At 40.7% G+C, this 18,551-nt stretch overlaps 1 protein-coding gene across 1 annotated transcript; it reads left to right on the top strand.

Annotated features, from left to right (window-relative positions):
• Nucleotides 1-10,822: 10,822 nt before the first annotated feature.
• Nucleotides 10,823-11,554, top strand: LOC128577962 (induced myeloid leukemia cell differentiation protein Mcl-1 homolog). The gene has a single exon (XM_053580311.1). It carries the CDS (start codon nt 10,838-10,840, stop codon nt 11,552-11,554), a length of 717 nt encoding a protein of 238 aa, XP_053436286.1. The 5' UTR covers nt 10,823-10,837.
• The last annotated feature ends 6,997 nt before the right edge of the window (nt 11,555-18,551 follow it).

Here is an 18,551-nt window from a genome sequence, read left to right as displayed (position 1 = left end):
AGGTCATAGGAATACAAATGTGAAGCTAATATGGGCATGGTGCTCATGCTTATAATCCTACCATTGTGGGAGAACAAGGCAGATAGACTGAGTTCATGGGTTCAAGACCAGCCTGAGCAAGAGCAAGACTCAGTTTCTAAAAATAGCCAGGTGTTGTGGCCATGCCTGTAGTCCCAGCTACTCAGGAGGCTGAGGCAAGAGAATTGCTTGAGCCCAAGAGTTTCAGGTTGCTGTGAATTAAGACGCCATAGTACTCTACTGAGGGTGACAAAGGGAGACTCTATCTAAAAAAAAAAAAAAAAAAAATTATAGCTGATCTGGCAGAAGGCCCTGACTGGTGCTTGCAGTCGAGTACTATTTACTCTCTTCAGGTAAATAGTATAAGAATTGAGTTGACTTAGAGGACATACAACTGATGTCCACTAGAGAAGTTCTTGCTTGGTATATAGAGAAACAACTTCCACAAATCTGGGGTCACAGATGTTATACCATATGAAGTATTCTGAATATAGAAGAAAAAGCACTATGGTTCATCCTGTATCACAACAGGTATAAAGTTACTTTCCAGGGTAATTAAAATATTCTAATACTAATTGTGGCCTTGGATGTACAACTTTGTTAATATATTAAACATAATTTCATTGTATACATTATTTTTCTGAGACAGAGTCTCACTTTGTTGCCCCCGATAGTATGTCATGGCATCATAGCTGACAACAACATCAAACTCTTGGGCTCCAGTGATCCCCTTGCCTTGGCCTCCCATGTAGCTTGGATTATAGCTACCCACTATAATGCCTGGCTATTTTTACAGACAGGGTCTCCCTCTTGCCCAGGGTGGTCTCGAACACCTGAGCTCAAGCAATCCACCCACCTGAGACTCCCAGACTGCTAGGATTACAAGTGTGAGACACCATGCTCAGCATTAATTATACATTTTAAATCTATGAACTGTATAATATGAAAATTATATCTCAATGAAGCTGTTAATATCACCATCTCCGCTGGAAGTTTGGAAGAATGTGTGTTTCTAGGGATGAATCCTGTTAAGAACATCGAAAAAGGGAGCCAGTTCCTGGCTGAATGGGGAACCAAGAGAAAACTACCTGAACTTTGATATAATTCTCCAAGCCACAGACATATAGAATGATCAAAAGGGCATCCTGAGCAATAGCTTCACCCCATCTCTATAGAAAAAAAAAAAAAAAAAACTAGGCAGGTATGATGGTATACACCTGTAGTCCCAGCTAATCAGGAGGCTTAGGCAGGAGGATCACCTAGTTTTATCAAGAGTATAAAAAGAATACTTAAAACTCAAGGGTAAAAGGGCAAAAACCCAATCAAAAAATAAGGAAAAGACAACTGCAATCTTATCACTATGACAGGAGGCTGAGACAGGTGGATAGCTTGAGCACAGAAGTTCCACACGGGTCTGTGCTAGAGTGAGACCCTGTCTCTACTAACAACAACAAAACAGCAACAAAGTATATGTGTGTGTGTCTATGTCTGTGCATGTATAAAAGCAAAGGGGGCCAGGCAAGGTGGCTCCCACCTGTAGTCCCAGCTGCTTAGGGAGCTGAGGCAGGAAGTCAGGAGGATCACTTGAGCCCAGGAGTATGAATGAGGCTGCAGTGAGCTGTGAGGATGCCACTGCACTCTAGCTGGGGCAATACCTTGCCTCTGCAAAACAACAAAAAAGGTAAAGGATCCCACATGACATTTTTCAAAAGAGGTATACTAATCCAAATGGTGAATAAACCATGAAAAGATGCTTGAAATTATTTGCCACCATTGTTAGGTTGTAACTGGGTTATAGCTTTCATGTGAGAGCCCCAAATTAGTTTCATAGTAGGGCTGAGTACATTGGGTACTTTTTCTTCCATTCTTGAGATACTTTACTAAGAAGAATATGTTCCAGCTCCATCCATGTAAACGTGAAAGAGGTAAAGTCTCCATCTTTCTTTAAGGCTGCATAGTATTCCATGGTGTACATATACCACAATTTATTAATCCATTCGTGGATCGATGGGCATCACATGAAAGCTATAACCCAGTTACAACCTAACAATAGGGGGAAGTGGGAAAGGGAGGGGGGTGTGGTGGGTAGAGGGAGGGGGATCGGTGGGATCACACCTGTGGTGCATCTTACAGGGGTATTTGCGAAACTTGGTAAACGTAGAATGTAAATGTTTTGGCACAGTAACTGAGATAACGCCGGAAAGGCTATGTTAACCATTGTGATAAAAATGTGTCAAATGGTCTATGAAGCGAGTGTATGATGCCCCATGATCATATCAATGTATACAGTTATGATTTCATTAAAAAAAAAAGAATATGGATGAGAAACTTAAAAAAAAAAAGAAATTATTTGCCACTAGAAAAATGCAAATTACAACAATAAGAGAGTGATACTACTTTATAGCCACTGGGATGCCTATAACCAAAAATCAGATCATGACCAGGATAGGTGAGGAGGTGGACAAACTGAAACTCTTACATTCCTGGTGGGAAGGTAACATGGTGGAGTCTCTTTGACACACTCTCGAAATGTTAAACATAAAGTTATCACATGATACAGCAATTCTAGTCTTAGATATATACTGAGAAGAATTCAAAAATATGTCCACACAAACACTTGTACATGAACATTTAAAGCATCATTACTTATGGTAGGCAAACTGTCCTACCATAGGTAGGATAAACTGATAAGCTACAATGGAGTATGTGTATACAACAGTATATTAAGCCTTAAAAAGGAATAAAATGTTGATACATGTTACAGCACAGATGGACTGTGAGAACATAACACTAAGTGGAAGAAGCCAAACCCTACACACCATGTATTTTATAGTTCTCTTCTCATGAAATGTTTAAAATAAGCAAATCTACAGAGACAGAAAGTAGATGAGTGGTCACTTAGGGTTAAGGGGGCTGAAAGGTTTGTGTGCAGAGGTGAAAATTGTTTTTGCTTTTTTTCTGTGTGTGTGTATTTTTAAGATAGAGTCTCCCTCTGTTGCCCAGGCTAGAGTGCCCTGGCATCGGCCTAGCTCACAGCAACCTCAAGCTCCTGGCTTCAAGCAATCCTCTTGCCTCAGCTTCCCTAGCAGCTAGAACTATAGGAACCTGGCATAATACCTGGCTAGTTTTTCTATTTTTTTAGTAGAGACAGAGTTTCTTGCTCAGGGTGGTGTGGAACTCCTGAGCTAAAGCAGTTCACGTGCCTCGACCTCCCAAAGTGTTAGGATTACAGGTGTGAGCCCCTGCTCCAGGGCTTGATGTTGTGATATTTTTAAAACCATTGTTTTGGGCCAGGCATGGTGGTTGATGCCTGTAATCCCAGCACTCTGGGAGGCCCAGACAGGTGGATTTCCTGAACTCAGGAGTTGGAGACCAGCCAACTGAAGGGTGAGACCCCCTTCCCATCCTGAAAGAATAAAAAATAGCCCAGCATTGTACAGGTGCCTGTAGTCCTAGCTGAAGCAAAAGGTTCAATTGAGCCCACAGTTTGAGTTTTTTGTGAGCTATGATGTCAGGACGCTCTATCAAGGGTGACAAAGTGAGACTGTGTATAAATAAATAAATAAATAAATAAAACCATTGTTTTGGGACTTACCCCTCATTTGAAACTTCTACCAGGGATCTACATTTGAAATGATACCTCAAGATTGGATGAGGAAAATTATTATATAAAATGGGAATTGTTTTCCTAAAAGTTGTCTTAATCATGCCTTTTTATATTATGTAACTCTGACCCTTTGGCATCCTGGTTTCTTTCATTCCCCTGAGAAACTGCCCACCTCCAGGGAATTCTGGCCTAAAATCAGGCTTTTTGTATGCAAACTCACCAATCCAGAGTGTCCCCTCCACCTCCTCTGTTTGACTCTTTCAATCTGGGCCAATACACACACACACACACACACACACACATATATATATATATATATTTTTTTTTTTTGGAGACAGAGCCTCAAGCTGTCACCCTGGTAGAGTGCCGTAGCATCACAGCTCACAGCAACCTCCAATTTCTGAGCTCAAACAATTCTCCTGCCTCTGCCTCCCAAGTCGCTAGGACTATAGGTGCCCATCTCAATGCCCAGCTATTTTTTGGTTGCAGCCGTCATTGTTGTTTGGTGGGCCCTGGCTGGATTTGAACCTGTCAGCTCAGGTGTATGTGGCTAGTGCCTTAGCTGCTTGAGCCACAGGTGCCGAGCCAGTCTGGGCCAATATTACCTTGCCCCAAATCACTCCAAGGCCACGTACCAGACATCTCTGGACAATCCCTACACTTCAGACCCACTATCAGCATTCAAAAACTAACCAGTATCAAACCTGATTGTCCTGACTCACTCATTTCTTCCCACAGAGGTAATATTAAAGGTGCTCCTTTATGTTTTCCCCTATTCCCTCTGCCTACTGATGCATCTTGGCAATTTCCCTCTTGAAAACTGAGAATACCAAAACTTTTTTTTTTTTTTTTGAGACAGAGTCTCACTCTGTTGCTGACACTAGAGTGTCCTGGCCACAGCCAAGCTAATAGGCACCTCAAAGTGTAGGGTTCAAGTAATCCTACTGACTTAGCCTCTTGAGTACCTGGAACTACAAGCTCCTGCAACAACTCCTGGCTAGGTTTTCTATTTTTAGTACAGAGGGGTTCTCACTCTTGCTCAGGCTGGTCTTGAACTCCTGAGCTCAAGGGATCCACTCGCCTTAGCCTCCCAGAGTGCTAGGAGAAGTATCCAGTCCATAGGCTTGCAGACCACATGAAGATTATGTGAGATTTTTTTTGCGTATCTGCTTAAAAGTAGATCCCTGGTAGAAGTTTCAAATTATGCGCGATCCTTCCTTTTGCACATCAGTTTTCATTAGTGTTTGTGTATTTAATGTGGGGCCCAATATGACTATTCTACTTCAAATGTGGCCAACAGAAGCCACAACATTGGATACCCCTGGAACTGAGGTCAGGAATGTTGGAACGTTCCAGATAGGCTGATCTTTCCAATTTCTGAGGGAGAACTCTCGTGATCATCATAAACAACCAAAGCTATTGAGTACACTACTGGACACAGTGACTAACCAGATGTTAAGAGAGGGCAGTCAGTGAGACAGCTACCTTTAAAAAGAAGCTTATTCTAAGAGAAGGGAGTAAAATACAATGAAAGTGGAATTGAGAATTGTGTTACATACTTGTTAAGTGTGAGAAATTAGCGTCTGATCTTTGAGCTTGGAGTGTGGGTCTTCACGAATACAGGGCAGCGGTAGGAGTAAACCACACTCTTCGATTGTTTTACAAATCTGTGATCTGAAAAGGAAAGAAAGTGATGAATACATTTGCCACACATACGAAACAACTTTACTAAGTAGGAATTTAGGGTGAAGAAATAGTTGGAAACACAAGAACAACAACAATGAACCCTTCCAGCCACTGCACACCTTTAGCAGAAGCAAGCCCAAGCTTGAAGATAGTCTGGTTTCAGAGGGCAAAAACCATTGTGATGTCATCAACTGTGACCCTGTAGTGACTTCATACTCTAATGGGCTTGGATCCAGGCTTATAGTCAAAGATATTATTAATCAGCATTTTCTGCTAACCTAAGCTGTTTTGCCTGAAGTTAATGAACAGGTAACCTGTTAGCCCTACATTCACAGAGAGAGAAATCTTCTCCAACTTGTGGCTTATTGATTGTAACGACAGTTGAGTTTCCTGGCACTAGGTTCGCACAACAGCTGGGATTTTGTACACCTCTGTTACCCAAGCAGCAACACAGCTTACACAACTGGACAGAGTCACTTATGTGGGACACTATTTCAAGGACCTCTTTCTAGACATATCCCCAAAGATCCATTTTATATTAGCTTAGAAATTTGTTATGGGTGGCTGTAGCCTCAATTTGTTCAAAGCACCACAGATCTTAAACCATGTCTTGTTTTCTTGAACAATCAATGTAATTTATGGTCTTTTTAGATGATGAAAATGTTTGTTTGTCTGTCTGTCTGTGCATGTGTGTCCTTGTGTATTTTTGAGATACAGTCCCCCTCTATTGTCCAGGCTAGAGTTCTGCACCCTCAGCCTAGCTTACAGTAACCTGAAAATCCTTGGTTCAAGCAATCCTCCTGCCTCAGGCTCCCAAGTAGCTGGGATTAGAGGTGCCCGCCACAAGGCCTGGCTGTTTTTGTTTCTTTGTTTGATTTGTTTTTTAATAGAGACAGAGTCTGACTCTTGGTCAGTCTCCTCTCAGCAAGGCACCCCCAAGTTCGAGTATTATACTAACTTAAGCCTCCCAGAGTGCTAGCATTATATGTGTTAGCCACCAAGCAGGGTAATTTTCTCTTTTTTTTTCCTCCCTCCATTTCTCCCTCCCTTCACTTCTTCCTTCTTCTCTTTCTCGCTTCCTTGTTCTCTTCCGCCTCTCTTTTATTTCTTTCTTCCCTTTGTTCTCTCCCTTTCCCTGTCTTCTACACATTTAGGGAAACTTCTCCAGTAACGAACTTGTTACTCGTTACTCCAATAACGAACCAACTACAGAAGAGATCCCTAAAAGTATGGTCTTTAGCTGTACATTTCAAATGGGCAAATTGTGGAGTGTGTGAATTATATCTTAACAAAGCTATTATTTTTTAAATGCATGGGATATTATCTATTATGAGAATTGAAAAAAATCCTCAATAAAACATATGCATGAATGAGCACTGTAGCTCACACCTATAATCATAGCACTTAAGAGGCCCTGGCAGGAGGATCACTTGAGGCCAGGAGGTCCAGACCAGCCTGAGCAACATAGTGAGACCCCATTTGTACAAAAAAATATGCGAAACTCAGCCAGCTGTGGTGGCATGTGACTGTAGTCCCAGTAGCTGAGGAGGCTAAAGGCAGGAGGATCACTTGAGGTAAGCAGGTTGTGTTGCCCTCAGGTATCATGATGCCACTGTACTTCAGTTGGGGTAAAGGGAGAAACACAGTCTCAAATTTATAAGACACATACCATATATGTGCAGAAAATGTATAAGAGCATACAAATTATTTTATACATGTTTACCCAATGGGATTTATTACCAGGAATGCGAGTCTCGTTGAATATGAGAAAATGAATTAGTAGACTACACTACAATAAAAGAATAAATAATAAAAACCACACGATCAGCTCAGCATCTGTAGCACAGTGATACAGCACCAGTCACATATGCCGAAGTTGGCGGGTTCAAACCCAGCCTGGGCCAGCTGGACAACAATGACAACTACAACAAAAAACATGACCAGGCAGACACCTGTAGTCACAGATACTTCGGAGGCTGAGACAGGAGAATCTCTTCAGCACAGGAGTTTAAGGGTGCTGTAAGCTGTGACAACATGGCAATCTACCGAGGGCGACACAGTGAGACTCTGTCTGAAAAAAAATAAATACTCATGTCCACATCCACAGACACAGAAAAGGCATTTCATAGATGCAACACATCATCAAGAAGAACATCAATTAGGATAAGGGATTAAAGATGGCGGCCGAGTAACAGCTTCCCTGCAACTGGGAACAGCAAGTCTGGGGAGACAAGACTCCAGGCATCTCTGGTCGGTGGGATCTGCTTATAATCATCCCTTTGAGGATACAGGGAGCCAGCAAGGGACTTCTGGACCCCAAGAGGAGGACAAAAACAGTGGAAAACTGGCAAGTGGTTGCGTGTGTTCGATCGACCTAATCACGCCGGCAACCATAAGTACAAGCAGCAGTGACACTGCAAACCGGAAAGGCCTTACCTGTGAACTGTTTCAGCGTTCTTGGACTTGGCACTCAGTTGAACTGCCTTGGGGAGAGCTTGAACAGGAGTGTGGAGAACTTTGGGCATTGTCTGGGGCCCCAGACTGAGCCACTGAGCTGGGCGCAGGAAGCCATAGTGAAAGAACTGCCCCGGCAAGCTCCACTCTCAGGGTCTCAGAGCAAGGATTGGGTGGGTCAAAGTAACCTACTGACAGAGCAGCCTAAAGGTGGGGACTGAGCTACCTTACAGCCTCAATCCTTAGGGGCAGAGTGAGACTGTTTTGGCACACTGCAGCCTTGGGTTATTGCCCTGGGTAGAGTGCCGTGACGTCACAGCTCATAGCAACCTCAAACTCCTGGGCTTAGTGCCGCCCAGACCTCCATAAGAGCTGTGCAGTGACCCCCGACTGGTGACCCGCACCCACCGGGCCTCCACATTCCCTGACCAGGAACTGCGGGAGCCACGCAACTCTGCATCCTCCCTCCTGTGTCCTCCCAGCCGTTCATCTGGACAGGGACTCTGGTAGCTGTGTGCCCTTTGGAGCCCTCCCTGCCTCTTTGCAGAGCTCTTTTCCTGGCCAGAGACTGCTGGAGCCTTGGGCTCTCTGTGCCAAAGTCACTGGGCACCTGGCACTCCCAGAACCGTGCGCACCACTCCCAGCCCTGTTGCTGGATCTGGGTGTGTCACAAACCAGAGCTGCTTCCACAACCAGAACTCCCTAGCTAGAGAAGCCACAGAGGAACTACCCAGGGTCACTCCCTACAAAGATCCAGCAACAATAGAGTGATCCCGCTGTGGTCTAATCTTGGAGAGACACCTCCCCAACTCTGAGGTCAGCCAGAGGCAACAGTGAAAAACAATCATGAGGCGAAATCAACAGAAAAACTCTGGCAATATGAATAATCAGAGTAGATCAACTCCCCCAAGGATCAATGGGGCAGAAACAGCACAAGACACCATGCACAAACAAATAGCTGAGATGTCAGAAATTGAATTCAGGATCTGGATAGCAAATAAGATTGAATTAGAATTCCAAAAGTTATCTCAAGAATTCAATGGATTCAAAGACCAAATGACCAAAGAATTTGACACATTGAGACAAGACGTTGCATCCCTCAAAGATCTGAGAAACACAGTAGAATCTCTCAGTAACAGAATGGAGCAAGCAGAAGAAAGGATTTCTGACATTGAAGACAAAGCTTTTGAATGCTTCCAAACCCTCAAAGAAGAAGAGAAATGGAGAGCAAAAACAGACCACTCTCTCAGAGAGCTCTCGGATAATTTGAAGGAAACCAATATTCATCTTATAGGGATCCCCGAAAGTGATCAAGTGGCTTCACAAGGCACAGAGTCTCTTCTCCATGAGATTATGAAGGAGAACTTTCCAGACATGCCAAGAGATTCCAAAATTCAGATATCAGACAGTTTCAGAACTCCAGCATGACTCAACCGAAATAAGACATTCCCCAGACACATCATAATCAATTTCACTGAAGTTAATATGAAGGAGAAAATTCTGAAAGCTGCCAGACGAAAGAAAATCATTACCTACAAGGAGAAGAATATCAGAATAACTGCAGATCTCTCTGCTGAATCCTTTCAAATTAGAAGAGGATGGTCATCGAATTTTAATCTCCTAAAACAAAATAACTTTGAACCCAGGATCCTGTACCCAGCTAAACTGAGCTTCATCTATGATGGAGAAATTAAATACTTCAATGACATTCATATGTTGAAGAAATTTGCCACAACTAAACCAGCTCTCCAGGACATTCTTAGACCTATCCTCCATAAAGACCAGCGTAATTCTCCACCACAAAAGTAAACCGACCCAAAAAATTTCTGATCAAATTCCAACTTCCACAGTCGCAAAAGGATTAAAAATGTACACCGGTCTCTCGAAAGGCTTAACAATACTCTCAATTAATGTGAATGGTTTAAATTGTCCTCTAAAGAGGCATAGGTTGGCGGACTGGATACAAAAAGTCAACCCAGATATCTGCTGCATACAAGATTCGCATCTTTCATTAAAAGACAGATATAGACCCAAGGTGAAGGCATGGTCATCTATATTCCAGGCAAATGGAAAGCAGAAAAAAGCAGGTGTTGCAATCCTGTTTGCAGACGCAATAGGCTTTGAACCAACCAAAATAATTAAGGATAAGGATGGACACTTCATATTTGTTAAAGGTAATACTCAATATGATGAGATCTCAATTATTAATATTTATGCACCCAACCAGAACGCACCTCAATTTATCAGAGAAACTGTAACAGACATGAGCAACTCCATTTCCTCCACTTCCATAGTAGTTGGAGACTTTAACACCCCTTTAGCAGTCCTGGATAGATCCTCCAAAAAGAAGCTAAGCAAAGAAATTTTAGATTTAAACTCCACCATTCAACATCTGGACTTAACAGACATCTACAGAACATTTTATCCCCAAAAAACTGAATACACATTCTTCTCATCAGCCCACGGAACATACTCCAAAACCGACCACATCCTAGGCCACAAATCTAACCTCAGCAAATTAAAAAAAATAGAAATTATTCCTTTCATCTTCTCAGACCATCATGGAATAAAAGTTGAACTAAATAACAACAGGAACCTGCATACCCATACAAAAACATGGAAGCTACACAACCTAATGCTGAAGGATAAATGGGTTATAGACGAGATTAAGAAGGAAATCACCATATTTTTGGAACAAAACAACAATCAAGACACGAACTACCACAACCTCTGGGATACTGCAAAGGCAGTTCTAAGAGGGAAATTTATAGCACTGCAAGCCTTCCTCAAGAAAACGGAAAGAGAGGAAGTCAATAACTTAGTGGAACATCTCAAGCAACTGGAGAAAGAAGAACACTTCAACCCCAAACGCAGCAGAAGAAAAGAAATAACCAAAGTCAGAGCAGAATTAAATGAAATTGAAAACAAAAGAATTATACAATAGATCAATAAATCCAAAAGCTGTTTTTTGTGAAAAGAACAATAAAATAGAGTGCTCAGGTCTCCGACGTCACTGCCACTTTCACGAGGCTGCTGTTCTTCGCGCCGACCCTCCGCACATCGCTACCAGAGATGGAAGCCCCTGCTGCCGATGCCATCATGTCGCCCGAAGGTGAGCTGGACGCGTATGAGCCGGAGCCTCTCAGGAAGCAGCCGGAGGTCCTGCCTTTGCTGGAGTTGGCCGGGGAGGCTGGTAATGGCCCCAACACTGACGGGTCACTTCCTTCCACACCTCCCCCAGCAGAAGAGGATGAGTTATACCAGCAGTCGCTGGAGATCATCTCTCGGTACCTTCGGGAGCAGGCAACCGGCACCAAGGAGGCGAAGCCAATGGGCAGGGCAGGAGCCGCCAGCAGGAAGGCTCTCGAGACCTTGCGCCGCGTGGGAGACGAAGTGCAGCGCAACCACCAGACGGCCTTCCGAGGGATGCTTCGCAAGCTGGACATCAAAACCGCAAACGACGTCAAATCTTTGTCTGGAGTGATGGTCCATGTTTTCAGTTACGGTGTAACAAACTGGGGCAGGATTGTGACTCTGATTTCTTTCGGTGCCTTTGTGGCCAAACACCTGAAGAGCATAAACCAAGAAAGCTGCATCGAGCCATTAGCAGAAAATATCACAAATGTCCTTATAAGTACAAAACGGGACTGGCTAGTGAAACAAAGAGGCTGGGATGGTTTTGTGGAGTTCTTCCACCTGGAAGACCTGGAAAGCAGCATCAGAAATGTGCTGCTGGCTTTTGCAGGTGTCGCTGGAGTAGGAGCTGGTTTGGCCTATCTAATAAGATAGGCTTGTAAGTGCGATGATTTACTTCTAACCAACAACGGCCACCAGAACCACATTCACCTGTGAAATCAAATGGATTTATGAAATTGGACTTAAACTACCCTAAGCTGTATGTAATTTGCAAGAGCAGCCTACCCAGAAAAGGAAGTGGCAAGAGGAATGTGACTTTTACAAGAATAAATACATGGGAAAAGTGGTCCCCTTTGATTGAAGAGTCACTTTCTGAAAGAAGCAAAGTTCAGTTCAACAACAAGCAAACGGGCCATGGAGGAGGACTTTTAGATTTCATGAGGACCGTAGGCTGAAAAGACATTTCCTTGTTGAGACCAGGAGTGTGGCGAGTAGTTGGATTAGTCATAGAATTCATTAAATATGCTCACAAATTCTTGTTTTCTTGAGGAATAGAAAGTTCAAGTGTTCAGGACTTTCATACCTGTTGTACCTTAGCTTCATTTGAATGATTCTTAGTTTATTAGCCTAGTAATGACCACGAATACTTGATTTAGCTTCATTTGAATGATTCTTAGTTTATTAGTCTAGTGTAATGACCATGAATACTTGATTTAAGTCTTAATAATTACTTACAGGTATGGAATATCCTCAGTTTTTAAGACAAAAACAACTTGTATGTCTGTAAAAATTGCATATATTTTTACAGAAAGTATTTCTTTGAACAATAAAGGGGGTTCTCAAATTTAGTTTTTCATGCTCTTTTTGAATTTTGTAACTTCTGTAGTTTAGGAACCTATTTCTTACAACTTTTCTATGCTAAACTTTGTCTTGATTAGTTCTAGAGTGTGTTTTGAAACAATTGAACCAATTGATGTAATTGTATGCAACCTAGTTAAAGTGGAATAAAGCTGATTCATAACGATGCAAAAAAAAAAAAAGAACAATAAAATAGATAAACCTTTGGCCAAACTAACCAGGAAAAAAAGAGTAAAATCTCTAATTTAATCAATCAGAAATGGTAATGATGAAATAACAACAGACCCCTCAGAAATTAAAAAGTCCTTAACGAATACTACAAGAAACTCTACTCTCACAAATATGAAAATATGAAAGAACTCGACCAATACCTGGAAGCACGTCACCTACCAAGACTTAGCCAGAACGAAGTGGAAATGGAAAACAGGCCTATATCAAGTTCTGAAATAGCATTCACTATACAAAATCTCCGTAAAAAGAAAAGCCCAGGACCAGATGTCTTTACATCAGAATTCTACCAAACATTTAAAGAAGAACTAGTACCTATAATACTAAAACTCTTCCAAAATATAGAAAAAGAAGGAATATTACCCAGCACATTCTATGAACCAAACATCACCTTGATCCCCAAACCAGGGAAAGACCCAACAAGAAAAGAAAATTATAGACCAATATCACTAATGAATATAGATGCTAAAATACTCAATAAGATGCTAATAAACAGAATCCAACAACACATCAAAAAAATTATACAACATGACCAAGTCAGATTTATCCCAGGGTCACAAGCCTGGTTTAATATACGTAAATCTATAAATGTAATTCAACACATAAAGAAACTTAAAAATAAAGACCATATGATTCTTTCAATTGATGAAGAAAAGGCTTTTGATAATATCCAGCATCCCTTCATGATCAGAGCACTTAAGAAAATTGGTATAGAAGGGACATTTCTTAAACTGATAGAGGCCATCTACAGCAAACCCGCAGCCAATATTGTATTGAATGGAGTTAAATTGAAATCATTTCCACTTAGATCAGGAACCAGGCAAGGTTGCCCATTGTCTCCATTGCTCCTAAACATTGTAATGGAAGTTTTAGCCATTGCAATTAGGGAAGAAAAGGCGATCAAGGGTATCCACATAGGGTCAGAAGAGATCAAACTTTCACTCTTCGCAGATGATATGATCGTATATCTGGAAAACACTAGGGATTCTACTACAAAACTTTTAGAAGTGATCAAGGAAAATAGCAATGTCTCAGGCTATAAAATCAACACCCATAAATCTGTAGCCTTTATATATACCAACAATAACCAAGCCGAACAAACAGTCAAGGACTCTATTCCTTTCACAGTAGTGCCAGAGAAGATGAAATATTTGGGAGTACACCTAACAAAGGACGTGAAAGATCTCTACAAAGAGAAATATGAAACTCTAAGAAAAGAAATAGCTGAAGATGTTAACAGATGGAAAAACATACCATGCTCATGGCTGGGAAGAATCAACATTGTTAAAATGTCCATACTGCCCAAAGCAATATATAACTTTAATGCAATTCCTATTAAAGCTCCATTGTCATACTTTAAAGATCTTGAAAAAATAATACTTCGTTTTATATGGAATCAGAAAAAACCTCGAATAGCCAAAACATTACTGAGCAATAAAAACAAAGCAGGAGGAATCACACTACCAGACCTGAGACTGTACTATAAATCCATAGTGATCAAAACAGCATGGTACTGGCACAAAAGCAGAGAAGTAGATGTCTGCAACAGAATAGAGAACCAAGAGATGGATCCAGCTACTTACCGTTATTTGATCTTTGACAAGCCAAGTAAAAACATTCAGTGGGGAAGATTCCCTATTTAACAAATGGTGCTGGGTAAACTGGCTGGCAACCTGTAAAAGATTGAAACTGGACCCACACCTTTCACCAATAACTAAGATAGACTCTCACTGGATAAAAGATTTAAACTTAAGACATGAAACTATAAAAATACTTGAAGAAAGTGCAGGGAAAACTCTTAAACGAATCAGCCTGTGTGAATATTTTATGAGGAGGACTCCCCAGGCAATTGAAGCAGTATCAAAAATACACTACTGAGACCTGATCAAACTGAAAAGCTTCTGCACAGCCAAGAACATAGTGAGTAAAGCAAGCAGACAGCCCTCAGAATGGGAGAAAATATTTGCAGGTTATACCTCCGATAAAGGTCTAATAACCAGAATCCACACAGAACTCAAACGTAATAACAAGAAAAGAACACGTGACCCCATCTCAGGGTGGGCAAGGGACTTGAAGAGAAACTTCTCCAAAGAGGACAGACACACAATCTACAAACACATCAAAAACACCTCATCATCTTTAATCATCAGAGAAATGCAAATCAAAACTACTCTGAGATATCACCTAAGCCCAGTAAGAGTAGCCCACATAACAAAATCCCAAAACCAGAAATGTTGGCATGGATGTGGAGGAAGGGGCACACTTCTACACTGCTGGTGGGAATGCCCACTAATATGTTCCTTCTGGAAGGATGTTTGGAGAATACTTAGAGACCTAAAAATAGACCTGCCATTCGATCCTATAATTCCTTTACTAGGTTTATACCCAGAAGACCAAAAGTCACAATATAACAAAGACATCTGTACCAGAATGTTTATTGCAGCCCAATTTATAATTGCTAAGTCATGGAAGAAGCCCAAGTGCCCATCGACCCATGAATGGACTAGCAAATTGTGGTACATGTATACCATGGAATACTATGGAGCCTTAAAAAAGATGGCGACTTTACCTCTTTCATGTTTTCATGGATGGAGCTGGAACATATTCTTCTTAGCAAAGTATCTCGGGAATGGAAGAAAAAGTATCCAATGTACTCATCACTACTATGAAGCTAAATTATAGCTTTCGCATGAAGACTATAACCCAACTATAGCACAAAACTATGGGGAAAGGGCCAAGGAAGGGGAAGGGAGCAGGGAGGTTTTGGTGGCGAGAGGGTAATGGGTGGGGCCACATCTATGGTGCATCTTAGAATGGGTACAGGTGATTGCACTTATGTACACAGTTATGATTTAATAATAAAAAAAAGAACATCAATTAAAAAACTAAGATTAGGGGCAGTGCCTTTGGCTCAGTGGGTAGGGCACCGGCCCCATATACAGAAGGTCCCGGCCAAAACTGCAACAAGAACAATAAAAAGAAACTAAGATTAGAAGTTAACTTCTTCAGTAGAACTTCTTCTACAGACGATTCGATAGCTGTAATATGATATATTCATATGATGGAATATTTTTTAACAATAAGGAAGAATGAAGTGCATATAAAGAGAATTAAGAAAGCCTGACAAAAGAAATAACAGAAGGTATTAACAAATGAAAGAACATACCATGCTCCTGTCTTGGAAGGATCAACGTTGTTAAACTGTCCTTATTACCCAAAGCAATCTACAGATTTAATGCAATCTCTATCAAAGCGCCAATGTCATACTTTAAATAACTTGAAAAAATAGTACTTCGTTTTACATGGAATTAGAAAAAACCTTGAATAGCCATTACACTACATAGAAATAAAAACAAATCTGGAGGCATCACACTACCAGACATCAGGTTATACTACAAATCTGTAGTGATCAAAACAACATGGTATTGGCATAAAAATAGTGATGTAGATATATGGAATAGAATACAGAATCTATAGATTAACCCTGGAACATATTATCATTAGATTTTTTTTTATTGTTAAATCATAGCTGTGTATATTAGTGCAATCAAGGGGTACAATGTGGTGATTTCATATACAATATGAAATATTCTCATCAAACTGTTCAACGTAGTCTTCACGGCATTTTCTTAGTTACTGTATGTAGGCATTTGTATTCTGCCTTTAGTAAGTTTCACCTGTACCCATTCTAAGATGTACCGTAGGTGTGGCCCCACCCATTATCCTCCCTCCACCCTAACCTCCCCCCTCCCTTCCCCTTCCTTGGCCCTTTCCTCATGGTCTTGTACTATACTTGGGTTATAGCCTTTATGTGAAGCTATAATTTAGCTTCATAACAGGGCTGACTACATTTGATACTTTTTCTTCAATTCCTGAGATAATTTGCAAAGAAGAATATGTTCCAGCTCCATCCATGTACACATGAAAGTGTTTTTTTTTTTTTTTTCACATGAAAGAGTTAAAGTCTCCATCTTTCTTTAAGGCTGCATAATATTCCATGGTATACTTGTACCACAATTTGCTAGTCCATTCATGGGTCGATGGGCACTTGGGCTTCTTCCATGACTTAGCAATTATGAATTGGGCTTCAATAAACATTCTGGTACAGATGTCTTTGTTATATTGTGACTTTTGGTCTTCTGGGTATAAACCTAGTAAAGGAAGTATAGGATTGAATGGCAGGTCTATTTTTAGGTCCCTAACTATTCTCCAAACATCCTTCCAGAAAGAACGTATTAGTGTGCGTTGCCACCAGTAGTGTAGAAGTGTGCCCATTAATCCACATCCACGCCAACATCTCTGGTTTTGAGATTTTGTTATGTGGGCTACTCTTACTGGGTTAGGTGATATCTCAAAGTAGTTTTGATTTGGATTTCTCTGATGATTAAGGATGATGAGCATTTTTCATGTGTTTGTAGATCGTGCATCTATCTTCTTTAGAGAAATTTCTCTTCAAGTCCCTTGCCCACCCTGATATGGGATCACATGTTTTTTTCTTGGTAATACTTCTGAGTTCTGTGTGGATTCTGGTTATTAGACCTTTATCGGAGGTATAACCTGCAAATATTTTCTCCCATTCTGAGGGCTGTCTGTTTGCTTTACTTACTATGTTCTTGGCTGTACTGAAGATTTTCAGTTTGATCAGGTCCCAGTAGTGTATTTTTGACACTGCTTCAATTGCATGGGGAGTACTCCTCATAAAATATTCATCCAGGCCGATTCCTTGAAGAGTTTTCCCTGCCCTTTCTTCAAGTATTTTTATAGTTTCATGTCTTAAGTTTAAATCTTTTATCCAGTGAGAGTCTATCTTAGTTAATAGTGAAAGGTGTGGGTTCATTTTCATTCTTCTACAGGTTGCCAACCTGTTCACCCAGCACCATTTGTTAAATAGGGAATCTTTTCCCCACTGAATGTTTTTATTGGCTTGTCAAAGATCAAATAACAGTAAGTAGCTGGATTCATCTCTTGGTTCTCTATTCTGTTCCAGACATCTACTTCTCTGTTTTTGTGCCAATACCATGCTGTTTTGATCACTATCGATTTAAAGTACAGTCTCAGGTCTGGTAGCGTGATTCCTCCTGCTGTGTTTTATCGCTGAGTAATGTTTTTACTATTCGAGGTTTTTTCTGATTCCATTATAAAATGAAGTATTATTTTTTCAGGATCTTTACAGTATGATAGTGCAGCTTTAATAGGGATTGCATTAAAATTATATATTGCTTGGGTAGTATAGAAATGTTGACAATGTTGATTCTTCCCAGCCATGAGCATGGTATGTTTTTCCATTTGTTAACATCTTCAGCTATTTCTTTTCTTAGAGTTTCATAGTTCTCTTTGTAGAGATCTTTCACGTCCTTTGTTAGGTGTACTCCCAAATATTTCATCTTCTTTGGCACTACTGTGAAAGGAATAGTGTCCTTGACTGTTTTTTCGGCTTGGTTATTGTTGAGATATATAAAGGCTGCAGATTTATGGGTGTTGATTTTGTAGCCTGAGACGTTGCTGTATTCCTTGATCACTTCTAAAAGTTTTGTAGTAGAATCCCTAATGTTTTCCAGATATACGATCATATCATCTGTGAAGAGTGAAAGTTTGATCTCTTCTGACCCTATATGGATACCCTTGATGGCCTTTTCTTCCCTAATTGCAATGGCTAAAACTTCCATTACAATGTTAAAGAGCAATGGAGACAATGGGCAACCTTGCCTGGTTCCTGATCTAAGTGGAAATGATTTCAATTTAACTCCATTCAATACGATATTGGCTGTGGGTTTGCTGTAGATGGCCTCTATTAGTTTAGGAAATGTCTCATCTATACCAATTATCTTAAGTGTTCTGGTCATGAAGGGATGCTGGATATCATCAAAAGCTTTTTCTGCATCAATTGAAAGAATCATATAGTCTTTATTTTTACTTGTTTATGTGCTGAATTACATTTATAGATTTACATATATTGAACCAGCCTTGAGACCCTGGGATAAATCCCACTTGGTCATGGTGTATAATTTTTTTGATATGTTGTTGGATTCTGTTTGTTAGGATCTTATTGAGTATTTGGGCATCA

The sequence above is a fragment of the Nycticebus coucang genome, chromosome X (genome assembly GCF_027406575.1).
Source record: "Nycticebus coucang isolate mNycCou1 chromosome X, mNycCou1.pri, whole genome shotgun sequence".
Taxonomy (NCBI): domain Eukaryota; kingdom Metazoa; phylum Chordata; class Mammalia; order Primates; family Lorisidae; genus Nycticebus; species Nycticebus coucang.
The sequence above is the reverse complement of the archived record's forward strand: the minus strand, read 5'-3'. Positions and strand labels throughout refer to the sequence as shown.

Coding starts and splice junctions, on each gene's coding strand:
- LOC128577962 (XM_053580311.1), top strand. CDS start 10,838: ATGGAAGCCCCTGCTGCCGATGCCATCATGTCGCCCGAAGGTGAGCTG.